The sequence below is a fragment of the Sphaerodactylus townsendi genome, linkage group LG05 (genome assembly GCF_021028975.2).
Source record: "Sphaerodactylus townsendi isolate TG3544 linkage group LG05, MPM_Stown_v2.3, whole genome shotgun sequence".
Taxonomy (NCBI): domain Eukaryota; kingdom Metazoa; phylum Chordata; class Lepidosauria; order Squamata; family Sphaerodactylidae; genus Sphaerodactylus; species Sphaerodactylus townsendi.
Window position 1 is genome coordinate 19,266,692 of NC_059429.1, and position 19,375 is coordinate 19,286,066.

Here is a 19,375-nt window from a genome sequence, read left to right on the forward strand (position 1 = left end):
GAAAATGCTGGGGGGAAGAATTAGGACTAATAAAAGGAAACACTTCTTCACGCAATGTGTGATTGGTGTTTGGAATATGCTGCCACAGGAGGTGGTGATGGCCACAAACCTTTATAGCTTTAAAAGGGGCTTGGACAGATTTATGGAGGAGAAGTCGATTTATGGCTACCAATCTTGATCCTCTTTGATCTGAGATTGCAAATGCCTTAACAGACCAGGTGATCGGGAGCAACAGCCGCAGAAGGCCATTGCGTTCACATCCTACATGTGAGCTCCCAAAGGCACCTGGTGGGCCACTGCGAGTAGCAGAGAGCTGGACTAGATGGACTTTGGTCTGATCCAGCTGGCTTGTTCTTATGTTCTTATGTTCTTCGGGGCAGAGATTTCTATGACATGCTTATACTTACTGTGCTGAAGATCTCAGAAACCCCGCAATTAGCAATAGGGGGGAAACCCCAATGTTTTCTCTTGCTGCCAGATTTTGCTTTTTCTAGCCCCCCCCCCCCACCCCGATTCCTCGCAGTTATTTCCGAGGATTGACAGCCCACATTTTTCTAGAAGCAAAAATGTCATTTCGATATTCCTCAAGCCCTCATAACAGCGATATGAAGAATATCGATATGACAGTTAAAGGGTTTTAAAATGCCTTTCTGGAGGGATCCGCTCTCACCAGCTGTGTTGTGTTTAGAGTGCTCGAGCTCAAGCACTCCTGCACCTTAGCTTAGATTTTGCAGGAGGGAGGACACTGCGGGGGGTGCCGGAGAAGGGGAGGTGTGCTGCAGGCAGGCAGGAGTTAGGGTGTAGCCGGACAAGCTAGAGGCAAGGTGAGCAGCACATGAGGTGTAGTCAACCAGTCCAGAGTCAGGGCAGGCAGCAAGCAAAGGCATGGTCAAGGCACAGGTAGATCAGGCAGGTAGGCTGGGAGCCAGAGGTCAGTGGGAGAATAGGCAAATGGAGCTTACCAGGAAGTACGCTCGTTGCACCCAGGCAGAGCCAAGCCCAAGGGAGGTTTTATATAGAAAGTCCTGGCTAATTAAGCTGGGATCCTCCAAGAGCTCAATCTGCCTTGGATGCAGATGCCTCCATCTGGCAGAGCCTTCTGCCATGCCTTGCAGCAACATGAGTACTTCTCCTTTGACTCTGCAGCTTCTGTCTTTGCCTCCTTTGAGCATCTGGCTCATTACTCGGCTCTTCTGAGATTCCTGAAGGCTCTCCCAGCTGCCCAGCATCAGGCTCTGCCTGGGTTTCCAGGGAAGGACTTGGAACTGGCTCTGCTGCCTGCATTTCCTCATGACTAGCCAACCCTGAATGCGCAGTGTCCTCAGACTGTACATCAGAGTCTTCATTGCCCAGGTCAGTGCCTAGAGGCTGGCTCATGACAGGAGGGAAGCAGAGGAATGACTTGAAGCAGAGGAATATCAGTATGTCATTTAAATATTGATATGTCATTTAATGGGCTACAAAAATGCTGGCAATCTTGCGATCGCAAGGGTATCACTCAGAAGTGAGGGCAGGCAAGCCTCGCCAGGTGCCCCCACCCCACTCCTGGTGCAGCGTGGCGCCCCGCCCCCACCCATTCCCCCCAGCCCCATTTACCTGAGCCAGCGGGGGCAGGGGATTCTCTTGCACTGGGGCTGCTGCCTGGGCAGGGAAGAAAAGCCAGCTGTGCAGCGTCCAGCCCCTCTTCCCTGCCCAGCAGCACCCATGGCTTCTCTGGCGCCGCGGGTGCAGGGATGGGAAGAGAAGCTCATCCCTGCATCCGAGGCGCCAGAGACGCTGTGGGTGAGGGGAAGAGAAGCCGGCAGCTTGCTCCTCCACTGGCTGAACGGAGGGGAAGTGGCCATGGCTAGAGTTCCAGCAGCACTCGTGCCATTTCCCTTCCCTTCGAGCAGCCCATCTGCTTGGAAAGAAGGGAAGCAGCAGCTACGCTGCTTCCCTCACCCACGTCATCCTCTTCAATGACAGGGTGGGCTGAGGGAGGGCAAAGACTCAGGGAGAGGGATCTGGTCACATGGGTGCCAATTTTGCACCCCCATGACCAGATTAGTTGCCCCTGGGAACATGGGCTACCCCATGTCCCCAGGCAGATATGCCACTGTTATCTATATATCTGTCTGCCTGTCATCTTTCTTTCTTTCTTTCTTTCTCTTTTTTCTTTCTTTCTTTGTTTCTTTTTCTTTCTTTCTTTCTTTCATTAACCCTGACTTGAATTAGGAATTAATTATTTTTATAGCTTTCATTTGCGCTTGAGAATTGCACGAGTCTCATTTCAAGCTGCTTGATGGTTTATGTTTTCAATGCTGGGTTTTCACTAATCAGCTTTATTAATTGTTGCTTTTTATTATACTTTAAAATTTTTGATATGTTTCCTTTTGCAAGTTCCCTTAGGCAGGTTCTCTGGCAAGGTAGCGTAGACATTTTCTAAAGCAATATGTCCATGGTTTGGGTAAAAGCGGCATAATTTTCTATGCTATTCTGCTATATATAGAACTATATTCACTCTATCAAGAAGGCCTGGGAAGATTGTGTGTCTTGAACATCTCCAACGATTGTGTGTCTCCAATGATTGTGTGTCTTGAGCAGAACAGCAGCACGTGCACACTTCCTTGAAGTGTTTCTGGGTTCACCAGAGCTGGATTTGTTTCCCTGCTCCTACACATGAAACCAGCTGGATGACCTTGGGCAATGTCATGCCCCCACAGAGGTTTTTGTTATTCCCCCATTAAGATTCAGTTTCCCCATAGTTAGCATGGTTTTAGTTCATTGTTAAGTCTTCTAAGGGAGTGTATTTTAGTTAGCCCCTGTTCCTTTAAGACATTTCCCAAATAGGCAGTTTCCCTCTTTATCCAGCAATCCCCTGTTTTTGTTCTAGCCAGTCAGTCAGAGTGAGGTGCTAAGGGTAGTTGGAGACTGGAATATTCATGATGTGCATATTAATATATGGTGGTCCATAGAGCACAAGTTAAGTTTAACAGCAGTTAGAACTAGACAAAGACTGAAAGAACTGAAAGGAAGCAAGACACAGCGGACTTTCTTGAAAGCAGCCAAGAGAAGACACAGTCTACAGCTTCAAACCTGCTCAAGACAAGCAAGCAGAGGTGGGATCCAAAAATTTTAGTAACAGGTTCCCATGGTGGTGGGATTCAAACTGTGGCGTAGTGCCAATGGGGCTGGGCGGGGCACGACGGGGGCATGGCCGGGCATTCCTGGGGCGGGGCATTCCTGGGCGGGGCTGCGGCAAGGACACAGCCGCTGCGCCGGTCCTTGGGCGGGAAACGAATGCACGCAGGCGCAGGCTGCCACGCACGCCGGTGCACCTCCTGCTAGACTGCTTCAAGTTCTGTGCACTACTGCTGAGAGGAGGGGCGTAACTAAGGCAAAAATCACGTAGCAAAATCACCAATTAGTAACCCCCTCTTGGCACACAAAAATAATTTGTAACCTACTCTCGGGAACCTGTGAGAACCTGCTGGATCCCACCTCTGCAAGCAAGTACTCTGACTTAGATAGACCCAAGGGAGGAGTTAGGGTCTTGATTCTCTCCAGTAATAAATCTATTGTTGAACTGTTGAACCTGGCTTGTGTCTCCCCCACTCTGTCCTAGCCAAGTACAGGGCACCAAAAATGGATTCACTTGGGGGGCAGAGCAGGCAAGTCATGGGTCTTTGGAGCTCTCTCAACCTCACCTATCCACAAGGTGTCTGTTGTCTGTCGTCTACTGCGGGGAGAGGAAGGGATGGAGTTTGCAATCCGCTTTGAAGTTTCCTACAGGAGAGAAAGACAGAGTGTACATGCAAACTCTTCTTCTCTTCTCCTTATGAGCAAGGCCTGCAGATGAGCAAGATCAACGACTGCCGTATCCACTGCCTGAAAAAGTAGAGAAAGCTCCCACTCTCCTGCATTCCACAACCTATATAAAATAAGACTTTTTTTTCAGGAGAGCATCTTTATAGGCTGACAAAGCTGTATTGCAAGGGAATAATTCAGGAGCTGTTTCAAGGAAGGGAATAGGTTTGTGAACTTTACTGCTGCATGAAATGCATTATCTGTCGCTCTATGATTATCTTGTCAGCGAACGGTACATCAACGTTTGCAGTCCCATTTTTTTAAATGCCACGCTTAAGGAATTATTCATTGTTTCGGATTTCTGCTTGTTTCAGATTTCTGCAATCCTGGCCCTATCTAATTTGTTATTAGATGTCTCATCCTGTTGATTGCATTGATAACTGTGTTGATTGCATTGATAAATGCCTTGAGTCTCAGAGAGAACGGCAGATAAATAAACAAAAGAACACAGCCAGAAGGATGGCGGCTCCTGGAATCTTTGGCTTGACCTCTCTTGACTTATCTTTTTTGTGTTCTGTTTCAGATCGCTGTAGATGAGATGGTGGATTGGGCCCCTTGCTGGGAAATGCAAGCCTCACTCATCATGGATACAGCTCCAGACAGGGTGGTGGCAGTAAGAGCGGAGGGGATGGTAAGCCAGAGGATACACTGGGAAGCTGGCAATCCTATCCACAGCTCTGGAAAAAATTGAAGTTACTCATTTCGGGAGTGACTCATTTTGATCCACTTCTCTGCCACGTCGAGGCGGACGCCCAGCCGGTTCTGTAACTGCTGAGGTTTTGGATGCATTGCTGACAGAAAGCCCATAAACGGATTATCTGTGGTCCGCTGTGGAACTATTCCTGTGTGAAAAGCCTGTGGTGAAAAGGCCAATGGAATCCAAGAAAAGGAATCAGAAGTGAAAGAAAGAGAGGTTTCCCAGAAGTACTTATACAGGTATGGAGGGTAGCCCCAGGAAAACAGTTCAGGGCCTAGGGGGGTCCAGTGGAGTATTTGTCTGAGACTTTTGCATGTGAGAAACTCACCTCACAGACAGCAAAGCCTCTCGGATTAATGACTGCGCCAGCTGCATTCCAGTTCTGAGTCACTATAGCCTGAGGGTATCCCATGAAATATCAAGCTCATCTGTCATTGCTTCACTAGGACTTTTTTTCTTCTTCCTGAGTTCCTTGGAGAAAGGGAAGGATTAAAAAAACCGCTTCCCAAATAAATAAGGGACAAACCTGTCACCCACCAGGTGGTACTCCATTAGTAATGAATGCAGCGCTGCCCTTGTAGTAACACCTTGTTGTAATTGGAGGCCAGAATACGAGAGAGAGAGAGAGGAGTTCCATCATCCCACCATGGTGCTTCCGCCTCCGGACAAACGTCACGTGTGTCTCACCACTATTGTCATCATGACCAGCATGGCCTTCATGGACGCCTATCTGGTGGAACAGAACCAAGGGCCTCGTAAAATTGGCGTCTGCATCATCGTGCTGGTGGGAGATATCTGCTTTCTGATCGTGCTGCGCTACGTGGCTGTGTGGGTGGGGGCCGAGGTGAAGACGGCAAAGCGTGGCTATGCAATGATCCTCTGGTTCCTCTACATCTTTGTGCTGGAGATAAAACTGTATTTTATATTCCAGAATTACAAGGCCGATAAGAGAAATCTGGAAACGGTGGCCAGGAAGGCTCTGACCTTGCTGCTGTCCATCTGTGTGCCGGGATTATACCTGGTGCTAGTGGCATTGGATAGCATGGAGTACATACGCACCTTCCGGAAGAAAGAGGATTTGCGGGGGCGCCTCTTCTGGGTAGCCCTGGATCTCCTGGATATCTTAGACATTCAAGCCAACCTGTGGGAACCGCACAAAACTGGGCTGCCGATCTGGGCGGAAGGACTCATGTTCTTCTACTGCTACATCCTGCTCCTCATCCTTCCTTGTGTTTCTCTCAGTGAGATCAGCATGCAAGGGGAGCACATTGCGCCCCAGAAAATGATGCTCTACCCTGTCCTGAGCCTGGTGACCATCAACATCGTCACCATCTTCATCCGGGCCATCAACATGGTCTTGTTCCAGGACAGCCGGGTCTCCACCATCTTTATCGGCAAGAACATCATCGCCATCGCCACCAAAGCCTGCACTTTCCTCGAGTACAAGAAGCAGGTGAAAGAGTTCCCACAAAACGCCATTGCGCTCGAGCTGCAGCAGAACTCGGTTTCCCACAACCAGACTGTCCACAGTACGCAAGGCATTGCTCACGAGCCCTCGCCTACCAGAGAGATCTTGGACACATGACGGGGTCCCGCGGACACCCGTGCTTGCTGACATTTCCTTGGGTGAGGGTAAGGGGGCAGGAGAGGGGATTCTGCTCTCATCCCAGCACAGAGAGCTGCACTTGGGCACAAGATTTTGATCAAAAAGGTGACATGTCCCCTGCATCTCAGGTATTTCCTAGGGGCCCTCTAGAAACAAAACAAAACCAAATGAACCTTCGGAGAAGAACCGTGCCCCAGAATCTTATCTTTTATACCTGTTCCTTGTGCTTCAATAAGACAGGAACGGCCATTTTTTGTTAGAAGAGTCTTTTTTAAAATAGGGGTGTGGGATAGGCAGGGGTAGGGGGTGGGACGATCCGGACACGAGCTTGAACCAGTGAACCCTGCGACCGTCCACGTCCTACTGAAAATGGCTGTGTTTACAGGTTTCTGGATATTTTTTAAAAAGAAAACTCAACTTGTTTAATCATTGCTAGGAATTCTGGGTGAATTTTGATGATTTTTTTAGAAAAAGAAACTTTACCATTCAATCCCTGGACTGTTCTCTTTAACGGCACTCAGCAAGCCCCAGCAAACAGGTTGGGAAATCGGTAGCTCCAAATAGTCCCACTGTGGTGGTGGGAAAATAGTCCCACTGGGGAAAGCCTTTGACAAGCTCACGTTTAGAGTCTCTCTGGTGCTTTATCACACGATTCAGAACCGTCTTTCTATGTTTAAAAGAGTCTCTTTTCCTCTCATTTCTGCAACACCAACCCTGGTTGCCTGAGAGGAGAGGATGAGGAAAGGGCAGCTGCGAAGAGCGGTTATGAGTAGAACTTGTGGCTGTTGGGTTAACGCAGATTCATTTCATTCCAGCAATAGCTGAAATTATAAGGAGACTGCTTTGCTGTAACCCAGGAAATTGCAAACGCAGGGGCTGGGACCTTCAGGTGGGTCATGAAACCCCTTCAACAGGTTCATGAGTGCCAAACTTTTCTGTTGCCTTTAGGAAGGACCTGCTATGCTACCTGCCTCTCTTTGCCTGCATGCTAAAAAGAGGAGTGGAAAAGCAAAGTGAAGTTTCTCAGTGGTGGGGAGGGGGAAGAGATCCTCTATCGGTCTGACCCTGGCTTGGTCCTTGCTATGGTACATCTCCTGGAGCTTGGCTTGTGTTTCTCATCCCCAGTTCTTTTAGATCTATTTCCCTTGGTTCCTGGCCTTGTCACTGGTGAGGTCATATCCTATCACATGACTCTGATGGCGTGTGACTTCCTTGCTAGTCCCATGCTCAGTAGATTGAGGGGTTTGAAAGGGTGAAGGTAGTTGCTGTGATCTACATAATGATTTGGATAGGTCAGTCCATGTGTGCAGTTCATGGGAGCTGCTGGGTGAAAGGAGTGAGGAGCAGCCAGATGTAAGCATTAAAATGCCCTCAGGAAATTATTCCTGCCGGGTGGACTGGTAGGTTAAGGTTCCCAACACAGTCTCAGCAAATGGTAGGGGATATCCCAACAGAAGTCAGTTTCAGGTAAACAGCTCCAGGTTAACTCAGCCTTCTGTCCTTCCAAGGTTGGTAAAATGAGAACCCAGCTTGCTGGGGGTAAAATGTAGATGACTGGGGAAGGCAATGGCAAACCAGCCCATAAACACAGTCTGCCTGGTATGGTAAACAACGTGATGTGACATCATCCCATGGGTCAGAACTGACCTGGTACTTGCACAGTACTTCACCTGGTACCTTACCTTTTTAAAAAAAGGGGGTGAATACAACAAAAATGTGGACAGAGTTGGCATGTCCGCAATTCCCACTTTGTGATCTTCTCCCATTGCTGCATCATGTGCTTGCTCCTGATCATCCCATGCACCACAAGCACTCCAACAACAGCTGTAACTAATCATCTTTGGGGGCTGACGGACAATATTCCCATAACTTCCTCCCTACTTTCATAAACTGGAAGGCTCAATGCGCGTTGCCCTCAGCTACAAAGGATAATGGATCCGGTTTGGATTCCTGCTGCCATCACCTCATGATCAGGATCCCAGACTATTCAGCCTGGTTTTTAGTGTGTGTCATAAAGCTCAGCCTCACAACAAGGATCTAACAGTGATGTGCGTGCATTACTAAACAACTGCATGTTCCGTCCTTTAAGAGCCAAGTTTTGCGTTTCATGAGAGAAAGAGAAAGGTCAAGAAAGACAATGCACGTGAGACATAGTGCATTTTCATGTTCCTCCTTTCTAGAAGAGAAGAAGAGTTTGGATTTATATCCCCCCCTTTCTCTCCTGTAGGAGACTAAAGGGGCTTTAGAATCTCCTTGCTCTTTCACCTCACAAGAAACACCCTGTGAGGCGGGTGGGGCTGAGAGAGCTCAGAAAAGCAGTGACTAGCCCAAGGTCACCCAGCTGGCGTGTGTGGGAGTGCACAGGCTAATCTGAATTCCCCAGATGAGCCTCCGCAGCTCAGGCGGCAGAGCGGGGAATCAAACCTGGTTCCTCCAGATCAGAATTCACCTGCTTTTAACCACTACGCCACTGCTGCTCCTAGCAGGCAATGCTTAGTTTTGCCTGGGTTACCTCATTCCAGATAGGGAAGGGAGAGGGCCCTGAAGTCCTTTTGTAGAGGACAAGCTCAGTCTTTCTGTTCTATGATCCAGCCATTCTCATCTAAATCACTGGAAAAGAAGGATTGTGAAGAGATGCGGGGAGGGCACACTCTGAAGTCTTCAAGAGAACCTAGGTAACTCTCTGGAGGGAATAGCACGGAGTATTGTTTTAGGGGATTTGGTATGCAAAGGTAGTCCACTAGGTCATTGCCCCACCCCTGCTCCACACGGCCCTTCCTTGAACATCCCTCCAAACTTGCTACTCTCAGGCTCAAGAAGGAGAACATCTTGGGGTCTTCAAGCCATTGGCCACTTCTGAATTGAAGGTATGTCAAAGTGCTGAGCTTTCTTCCTAGCCAAAAGGCAACGCGTTCGGATTATTTTGTCCCCTACCCACAGAGGGACACCAGTCCAGTAGGGAGCTTGGTCATAGCACTGGGCGTATGGTTCTTAATTTGTTTAAAGAGAATTCTGTTTTATGTAATAAATGGTTCTGGACACCCACCAGGAAGTTCTGCTTGCTGTCTCTGCATCTCCTTTATTCGTTGTCCCTTGAGTTTTGTTGCTGTTCTTCTCTCTCCTGTATCCACGAACACCAGTCCCACAACTCACTGCTTCCAGACACTGCCTAGTTCTACTCCCAGAAGAACCATAAATACTCCACAAGGTATTCAGCCTGTGGACTACAGAGACCCTCCTGCTCTGTTGGGATCCTCTAGAATTGATAATTTAGAGACATTCCCTTCTATCAGGAAGCTGGTCATTTGAGGATTTGCCCTGACTTGAACATGATCTTCATTCTGAAATAAAGCAACAGACTGTTGTACGTGGTGTTTTCATGGTGCTCCACACATCAAAGAGAAGATCTAAGTTTCCACTGCTGATGCTGCTTGTTTCCATGTTAACCATTGGATCAGTGTTTGTAAGGGAGGAGAATGACATTGTGCAGTGAGTCAACATCACTTCTGGGTGAGAACCTGGAAATGATAGAACTGTATCCTGTGACTTTCTTCCATCTCTATAGTATTTACCATAGAGATTGGGAGGATTCCTAGAGCTTCATGCAACATTGCAACATTTCTTCCAGGTTTTCATTGAAGCATGACTTTGACGTGTTGCACAGTGCTGCCCCTCTCCATGCCCTGTCTTCCAAAGCTCCCAGGGGGCCATTTGTGTCACTGCTTCATTCACCTCGCAGCAAGCATAGGTAGGGTGAAGATGGAAGATGCTGCAATCATCGAGGAAGCTGCTGATAAATCTTGTCAATTTTTTTAAACTCTAGAAACTTTATTCAAAACAAATGAAGGTGGGTAGATAAGGCTTAGCAGAGTCCTTTATAGCAGTGCTTCTGCCCAGCATATCTCCAGACATGAATTAAACCTGGATAGGAAATGCTCCAGTGTCTCAAATCCTGGCACAAATATAAAATATGAAATAGATCCTGAACATTAAGAAGAGGTTCCAGCTCTTTGTGTTGGCTGAGAGAATAAAACATGTGTCATGTTCCCTGGCCTCCACCACCCCTGCTCATATATTACCTGCCGCCTATCCTCTGCTTCCAGGGGTGTTCCCCAAGAATGCGTAGCAGCAGACACACAGGAGCGTCTGCTGGATTTTTTTTTGGGGGGGGGGGGGAGAATACAGTGATATAGGTATTGATGATAATAACAAGAGCTTTTTTTAAATATATACCTCACTTTCCTCTACCTTTCAGGATGCTCTGATGCCCCTTCTGCACATGCAGAATGATGCACTTTCAATCCACTTTCAAAATTGTTTGCAAGTGGATTTTGCTATTCCGCTCAGTAAAATCCAGCTGCAAAGTGCATTGAAAGTGGATTGAAAGTGCATTATTCTGCATGTGCGTAAGGGGCCAAAATGTCTTGCAATCACCTTCCCCTTTGCACAACAGACCCCTTGTGAAGTAGGTGGGGCTGAGAGAGTTCTGAAAAAACTGTGAACAGCCCAAGGTCAATAGTGAGCTTCATGTGGGGGGGGGGGGATCAAACCCGGTTCTCCAGATTAAACTCTGAGGAACAGGGAATCAAGCCCAGTTCTCCAGATTAGTCTCTGTGACTCATGTGGAAGAGCGGGGAATCAAACCTGGTTTTCCAGATTAAAGTCTGAGGCTCTTAATCACTGCACCAAGACTATAACTTGAAATATCTAACTGTGAAATAATAACGTATCCATAGTTTTGACAAAAAGTACACAAAACCCAAGTGTCAATATGAGAATAAATAACAAAAGCTAGTGTGAAGCATATGCAATAAAATCAAGCCAGACAAATTCCATTTTTAATCAACATTTTCTTCTGGAATGAAACCAGCATGGTAATCAATACACAGACTCCTGGATCAAACCATGCTGTTGGGGTGAGTCCAATAAAAATCTACCGTTTCTCCTGATGCTCTCTTCTCCCTTTATGCTCCTCCCATATCATTCCTCAGGACTCCCTATGTCCCAAGAGTAGTATTTGGTGGTGGTGGGGCGGGGGGGTTGCACTGGGAGGATGAGGCAGGAAAGTTCCACTCTGCCACTGAAAAACTGAGTCTTGATCTAATCTAATAACTAAAATACAGAGAATTCAAAAATATTTTTTATAAACCATTCCCAAATCCAAAATGTAAGAGAAGATGTGTTTGGATTTATACCCCACCTTTCTCTCCTGTAAGGAGTCTCAAAGCAGCTTACAAACTCCTTCCCTTCCTCTTCCCACAACAAGGGAGTGAGGAAACAAATCCAGTTCACCAGATATGAGTCTGCAACTCACGTGGAGGAGTGGGGAATCAAACCCAGTTCTCAGAGCCCACTGCTGTTAGCCACTATGCCACGCTAGCTCTAAAGTCAGTGGCAGCAGGGGTGCATTGGGGAGAAAATGGCGCCTGGGGACAACTCCTTCTCCGGGTGCCCCCCCCACCTGGGGGTGTGGGTCAAGGGCATGGCTTAGGGGCACCGAGTCATGCTCCTGGTCTCCATGCAAGCCAGCTTTTAAAAGCCGGCCTGCAGGGAGGTGGGGGGCAGGGCTCGGTAGCATCGAGCCACACCCCCCAGCCTCCATGCAAGCCGGCAAAAGTCGGCCTGCATGGAGGTGGGGGAGGGGCTTGGCGCCTCTGAGCCACACCCTTGAGCGTGGGGTGCGCAACCCTGCACCCCGCCTTCCTGCAGGAAACCCCACACCCCTGACTTCCTGCAGTTGGTGTGGGGGTGCTCAACACCCCCAATGTGACCGAAAGGCATGTGTCTGGGGACATGAGTGACCCCATGACCCTAGGGTGGTACACCACTGAGTGGCAGTGATCATAAAAATGATTAACAGCTGGTGGCAGCCTTCACTGATTTAAAGGGGTTTAAAGGGATACAGTTTTAAACAACAAAAAGAACGGCATCTTGATGCATGATCATGTCGAATGAATGAGGTCAACTCTAATTGGCCATTTAGCCAACTAGAGTGTATAGATATGTAGAACCAGAATGCCTTTGCTGACCTTATAATATATCGCTATCATGTTGGATGGTTTATCAATAGAAAAAAAAACGTTCCCCAAAAGTGAATTACCAAAGGAGTCTCCATTATGTCTCCCTTTCTTATTTTCATACAGTGGTCAGAGATTCTAAATCTTATGTGTCAGACAGTCTTGCCCACATAAAATGAATTTACAGGGACATGTTACAATATAAATAACCTAAGTCAAATTGCAAGCTGATGAAACACCATAATCAAAATGCTCTGTCATCGGTAAGTGGGCAGTCTTGTTTATCCGAAGTGCTTGAATCAGCTATGATTCAACTACCTCAACCTACGGTTCTTGAAAAGTCCAGAAAAGTTATGGTTGTGTAAATGACAATGTAAATCGACATGGACCAATGAATCCTTTATTCATCTAGGTTTTCTGGATCCTGCCCTGATTGTTTATCACTTGGAACCCCTCCAGGTGGCTAAATTTGTTCTTCCTCAATGGGCAGCCCAAGTGTAAGGTTGGCTCCTCCAGTGTGTTTGATGCATGACACAGCTGGAGTGAATTGCTATCCGATGCAGAGGAATGACATTTTGAAAAGACTTTGCTCCAAGGAACTGAAATAATACCCTGTTTCCCCTAATATAAGACATCCCCGGAAAATAAGACATAGTAGAGGTTTTGCTGAAGTGCGGAATATAAGGCATCCCCCGAAAGTAAGGCATAGCAAAGTTTTTGTTTGGAAGCATGCCCGATGAACAGAACACAGAAAAATAAGACATCCCCTGAAAATAAGACATAGCGCATCTTTGGGAGCAAAAATTAATATAAGACACTGTCTTATATTCGGGGAAACACGGTAGCTACCGCGATAGAGTCTGTAATGATGCCACCAAACCAAGCAGCCATGGAGCAGAATGCAGCTGTCATACAGGGAAGGAACCAATCAACAGATGACAACACCACAAGCATCCATGATGATGTAATCTACCTGCCAATAGAATATGGTAAAGGAGGTGGGCGGGGGGGGGGGGGGAGCAACACCCAGGAATTCTGTGGTTCAAGTAAAGAGAACCAAACTCCTGTGATCTCTGTAGAAGGGAGTTTGAATCTCCGTCTGCAAATGCATACTCTTTTGACAAGCGGGCAAACAGGGGTGGGAACATGGACAGCATGAACACATCACCATGCCATCTCAGTTGGGCCCTTGGGAGGGGAAAAGCCTCTGGACAAACCCTCCCCCCCCCCCACCCCAGCCAGCCTCCCAGGCAAGAAACATGTCCTCAGGTAGAACATTTTATACAGGAAGCAGGTAAAGTAAAGTTTCCCCTTCAGTCGTGTCCGACCCTGGGGTACCACTGCAAGCAGTGATTTCATAGGCAAGTTGTTTTTGTGGGGTAGCTTGCCATTGCTTTCCCCAGCTATTCTTTACCCCCCAGCTATGAGCTAGATCAGTGATGGCAAACCTTTTTGAGACTGAGTGCCCAAATTGCAACCCAAGACCCGCTTATTTATCGCAAAGTGCCAACACAGCAATTTAACCTGAATGCTGAGGTTTTAGTTTAGAAAAAATGGTTGGCTCCGAGGCGTGCGTTACTCGGGAGTCAGCTTGGTGGTAGTCGGTGGCTTTGCTTTGAAGCAACCGTGCAACTCTTCCAACGGGTGAATCACGACCCTAGGAGGGTTTACTCAGAAGCAAGCCCCATTGCCAGCAACCAAGCTTGCTCCCAGGTACAGGATCGCGCTTTAGTTCTTTGCATGAAAATCAGTGGGGTTTAACAGCGCTTCACAGGGTTACCTACACTGCTTCCTCAAAACTAGGTCTTAGGTTTAATGCTAATAATCGAGCCCAGTGGCCCAGGCCAGCCTAGATGTGTGTGGGGGGGGGGGCTCTGTTTGTGCATGCCCACAGAGAGGGCTCTGAGCCACCACTGTGCTAGGTATTTACTGACCAAGGAATGGATGGATGGCTGAGTTGACCATGAGCCAGCTGACCCACAGGGGACTTGAACACCTGACTGTGTGAGTGGCAGTGCAAGCACTTAACCACTACGCCACGCGGCTCCTAAAAGCAGGAAGCAGGACAGAGGCATTAATATGTTGTAAACACTTCAGCTTTTATCAAATGTGCATAGTCAGACAGGTAGCTGGAACTTTTGGAAAGCTGATTTTAATAAACTAGAGGAATCATAGGTAAGACTCAACGGCTAGATAATCTATCACACAAGAGAGTCCAAGATGGCTGAGAATTCTAAAAAAGGGAGTGGCTAAAAGCAAATGCTACCAATGCCAAAGAAAAATGGGAGCGGTCTCCAGAAACTCGTGTGGCTGTACAGAAAGCCAAGGGATGAGCTGAAAATAGAAAAGGTCATATACAAGAAAGTGAAGGACGAGGGAAGACGATGTGATTTAGCTCCATCTTGTCAGACACACACACACACACACACACACACACACACACACACACACACACACACACACACGAAATTAAAAGAGGGAAGGATCGCCCAAGGGACAGTGTCGAGAAAGAATAAGCTGTAAATGAGCTGGGCTATTGAGGGATATTAAGAAAAAGAAAAATGTGCATTTTCAGGTATGTTCAAAGGAAAAGGAGGGACCAATAGGCCCAGGGGATGGTAAAATGTTGGCAAGCGATGAAGAGAAGGTGGAATCACTCAGCTTCTATTGTGCCCCCATCCTCTCCCAAAAATTGGGATCATTCGCAACCTAGCAGAGGTTGTGTTAATAGCTAGAGAAGAGGACTGCAGCGCAAGATTGATGGGCCCATGGTCTGATCCAATATAAGGCACGTGTTCATGTAAATAAGTTAACATCTTTGGGGTGACTGGATTACACTCTAAGACACTGAAGGAGCTGGTTATATATTCCCAGAACTTCCTTCCTGTATTTCTAGAAGAAAAAGAGGAGGAGGAGTTTGGATTTATGCCCCACCTTTCTCTCCTGTAAGGAGACTCAAGGTGGCCTACAAGCTCCTTTTCCTTCTTCTCCCTGCAACAGACACCTTGTGAGGTAGGTGGGGCTGAGAGAGTTCTGAAGTACTGTGACTAGCCCAAGGTCACCCAGCAGGAATGTAGGAGGGGAAAAACGCATCTGGTTCACCTCTGCCACTCAGGTGGAGGAGTGGGGAATCAAACCCGGTTCTCCAGATTAGAATCCACCTGCTCTTAACCACTACACCTTGCTGGCTCTCAGCCTACAAGTGCTATTTGAGTCATTAAGGTCATGACAGAGAATCACAGAATAAATAAGAATTTAGAAAGACAAATGGGGGCCCACAGGAAGCTTGCAGGAGGGTGTATCGCTTCCCCCTTTGCTTGCTTTCCTCTCCCCTTCGTTCTAACAGTTTTCCACCTCTTTCTCACCCTCGCTTTGTATCTTCACCACCTCTTTCTCTCCCTTCCCCTTCTCTGTCAACCTACCACCACACTCTTTTGTTCTTTTGCTCCACCCCTTTTGACGGGTAGATTGCTACTCTCAGGGAACTTCCATCACTCTTCCACTCTCCATTATTCTTCCACACACGCTCCATCTTGCACCCTGCGTGGAGAGAGATGCAGACAGCATCTATCACCATCCAGCTGGATAGATTAGAGTAGAAAACCCATCTCTCCACTTTTCTATTCAGAATGGAGTTCACTAATAAAGACTCATCTTATAAGTTAGAAACTATTAATTGGCTATGAGATTATTTTGTTGCCAACACACAAACACACACACACACAGGCACACGTATGTAAGCTTCACTGTGTTTTGTCTCGGTGCACTCTGTTTGTAAAGCAAAGGTATCTCTTACCAGAGAGATTTACTAACAGTTGCAATCAGTAATGCAGCCAGCCTGCCAGACCTTTGCCAACCCCCCCCCCCCCCCGCCCATCAGCAACACATCCAGCCTACTGTAACTCCTGGCTTCCCTGCCCACCATGAGCAACGCTATTGCCCTGACAAAGTGGAAGAGGTGGGTGTATTTCTAAGGGGGGATTTAAACACCCATAAAACACTTGTTTTCAGGGTGGATTTAAACCCTGAATTTTTTAAAAAAAAATTCAGGGTTTAAATCATATAATTTTTATCAATTTTAGATTTTTCTGCAAACCTAGGGGGCTTCCCCAAGTTTGGAAAAAAAACCACCTTTTTTCCTGTGTGGGCTCTATCAGCAAATTTAAGCATCCACAGATCTGCCCGCACTTGAGAAATAGATGTAAACATTCTCTTTTGGTGATTCTTTGGTCCTTTCCGCACAAATCCTTTGAAACGTTTTGAGGCAGGAAGTGAAAAGTTTCCTCCTATGGAGTTCTGCAAATGTTCTCCCCCGCTTTGGTTCCAAAAAACGTTTTATTTCCAGCCTCAAAATGTTTTAAATTAACCCCCCTTTTCAACACTTCTTTTGGTGAAACATTTCCAGAACATCTTCCCTTGCTGTGCAACAGGGGCACAGCTAGGGAAAATGGAGCCCGGGGCAGACTCTGAGTTTTCCGCCTCTTCTATGGGCCCCCACGCCCCACCCTTAGCTGGCGGTGGGGCATGGGGGCAGGGCTGAGCTAACATGTGCGCAGCGGCCTCCACCAGTCCTAGTAGGGCAGGGCGAGAGGGGAAGGAGGAGGGGTGTGGGGGTGATTTTCTGCCCCCCCCCGTGACCTCAACGACATCCGCCCAGGACGCCTGTCCCCACCCGTTCCTGTGGTAGCTACGCCACTGCTGTGCAAGCATATTTAACATTTTAATCTTCCTGTTGCCATTTTCCATGCCACTGTGCCATCTCTCGGCTTCTCGTTTGGTGCCCTTTTATCACGTCCCTGATCTCACTCTGTTTCCCCTCGCCTCTTTTTTCATCACTTCTGGGTTTTTTTTCAAATTTTTGGTTAAATCTTCAAAGCCCGGAATACACACCCAACAGAGAACCCACGCATCGAGTCTTCAAAACCTGGATTGTACAAACAGTTGAAAAAGAGAGCATTTTAGGGGACTTGCGCAGAAAGGGCCTCTGACTCAATGCTCGTGGGAGCCTGATGGATCTTATCACTTTATCGAACTACAATATGACCTTTCTTTGGCCCCTTCTGCATATGCAGAATAATGTACTTTCAATCCATTTTCAATGCACTTTGAAGCTGGATTTTACTGTGCAGAGTGGCAAAATCCACTTTCAAACAATTGTGAAAGTGGATTGAATGTGCATTGTTCTGCAAAGTGCGGAAAGGGCCTCTCGTTGTTCTGTGATGCTGAAGAAAGGGCTATTTTTCATTCACAGACAGTGCTATTTTCAGATCGCTGTCCTTTGCTGATCCTCACTTACAGAAAAGGGGGGAAAAACAGGACTTGGCATTCTGGCTTCCCCTGTTGGAGACAGGGAAAGACAGTTAGAACTTAATGAGTCTCAACATGTTTCCTTTGAAGCCTCAGAGACCAGGCTGCAGGCAAAGTGTCGATTCCCTGGAAACAGGCAGATTGGCAGCTGAGATCCTCTCAATAGGAAGCCCATGGTCTCCACTGCTCCCTCATCACCGAAAAAGTTCAATCTTTTTAAAAGGCTTGTTTGCTCCCTGTTTTTTTTCAAAAGCTCGACTATGAACTAACAACACTTTTGCAAATATTATTCAAAGAATGCATCAAGAATATACTGCGTAAGCTAGCGAGTGTCAGGAAGCTTGCCCCAAAAGTGAGACTTCCTGTTTCCCAACTCCTGGGTTGTCCCAAAGAGGTGGTTTTTAGCCCGGACACAACCTCCCTGCAAGGCAGTCAGTGTGGCAAATGGGTTCATTAAAGCAGGAAGAACACATGAGGACTTAAATTCAAAGGTTTACTACAGGCAAGAGCACCCAAAACAAATACTAAATTCAGGCAAAAGAAAAGAACACCCTAGCACTGTTTTAGGATGCTAGCCAACAGGCCTTCTCCAGCCCCAAGACCAGAGAACAGACTTGGATTGCTAAATCTGTTGGGTACAGCTTTCTGACCCCAGCATTGGGCTAGCGATTTCCAACCAGGGTTCTGTGAGCATGTCCCAGGGATACCGCGGCAACGCTACTGGCCCCCTCACTTTTGTGATGTCTCCTGCTGGTGCCAGCAAGGGCATGGAGCTGGCCCAGGAGGCAGGGCCTGCCACAAGGTCAGCAGCCAATTCCCCCGCCCCCCAGTGCTTCACCCTGGGAGGGGAAGGTGGAGGGGGGTGGCAAGCAGGGACACTGGGTGGGGAAGGTGGGGGGATGGTAGGGGTACCATGAGATATGAAGAGTGAGGTCAAGGGTACCGTGATGTCGAAAAGGTTGGGAAACACTGGGCCGCTATATTATAGAGTCCTCCACCTGCAGCAATTCACCTACTCAATACCCCACCCTGCAAAACTGCAGCTTTTTATCCAGGCTATAGACAATCCCATTCCTTCTGCCGGGTGTTTTACTTTACTAAGCACATTGTCTCTCCGCCTAGCGCTAAATTATTTACAGCTGGCTCTTTGCCCTTTGTTCTATACATATATTTTTATCAGTTTAAATTTTAACCTTCAAGAAAACATTTTCTTCTTGACAGTGAGACCCTGACTTGGATGGCTCAGGTTTGCCCGATCTCATCCGATCTCAGAAGCTAGGTAGGGTCAACCTTTGTAAATTCTTGGATGGGGGCCCACCAAGGAAATCCAGGGTTGCTGTGCAGAGGTAGACAATGGCCAACCACCTCTATTCATCTCCTTCCTAGAAAACAGGAAGTCATCTTAAGTCAGCTGCAGGTTGACAGGACTTTCCACAACCACCAAGTTAATGGGAAAAACTCTCGTAGGACTAGGTCAGGGGTCCCCAAACTTTTTAAACAGGGGGCCAGTTCACTGTCCCTCAGACTGTTGGAGGGCCGGACTAAAAAAAACTATGAACAAATTCCTATGCACAAATTATTGTAAAATGTTTGATTTCACCTTTCAGCCTTTCTGTCATGGTCTATTTTTAGAACAGTGACCAAAGTATGTCAAGTGCAGGGTGGGCTCCAAATATTGTTGGGGAGGCTGTGGAATACCTTCCCCCGTTTTAAAAAAAAAAAGCAGAACTTTCCCAATGAAGCATTCCATCTAACCCAGGATCAGGTATCTTCCTAGGTTCTTTCCTCCCTAGCAGCCAGCGAAGTTACGAGCCCGTACCAGCCTGGCTGATGCCAATGGAGTGATGGTGGAACAGAAAGCCTGAGAGCAACACATGGAGTAGCTGAGAGGGAAGGGCGGAG

The 19,375-nt window shown here is 47.5% G+C and overlaps 1 protein-coding gene across 1 annotated transcript in view; it reads left to right on the forward strand.

The window, feature by feature from the left end:
• Positions 1 to 9,207, forward strand: part of TMEM121 (transmembrane protein 121) — a 58,198-nt gene extending 48,991 nt beyond the window's left edge. Inside the window, exon 2 of the mRNA XM_048498937.1 lies at positions 4,370 to 9,207. Within this exon, the coding sequence (XP_048354894.1) occupies positions 5,190 to 6,128 (939 nt within the window). The 5' untranslated portion in view covers positions 4,370 to 5,189 and the 3' untranslated portion in view covers positions 6,129 to 9,207. The remainder of the gene's footprint in view (positions 1 to 4,369) is intronic.
• Positions 9,208 to 19,375: the final 10,168 nt, after the last annotated feature.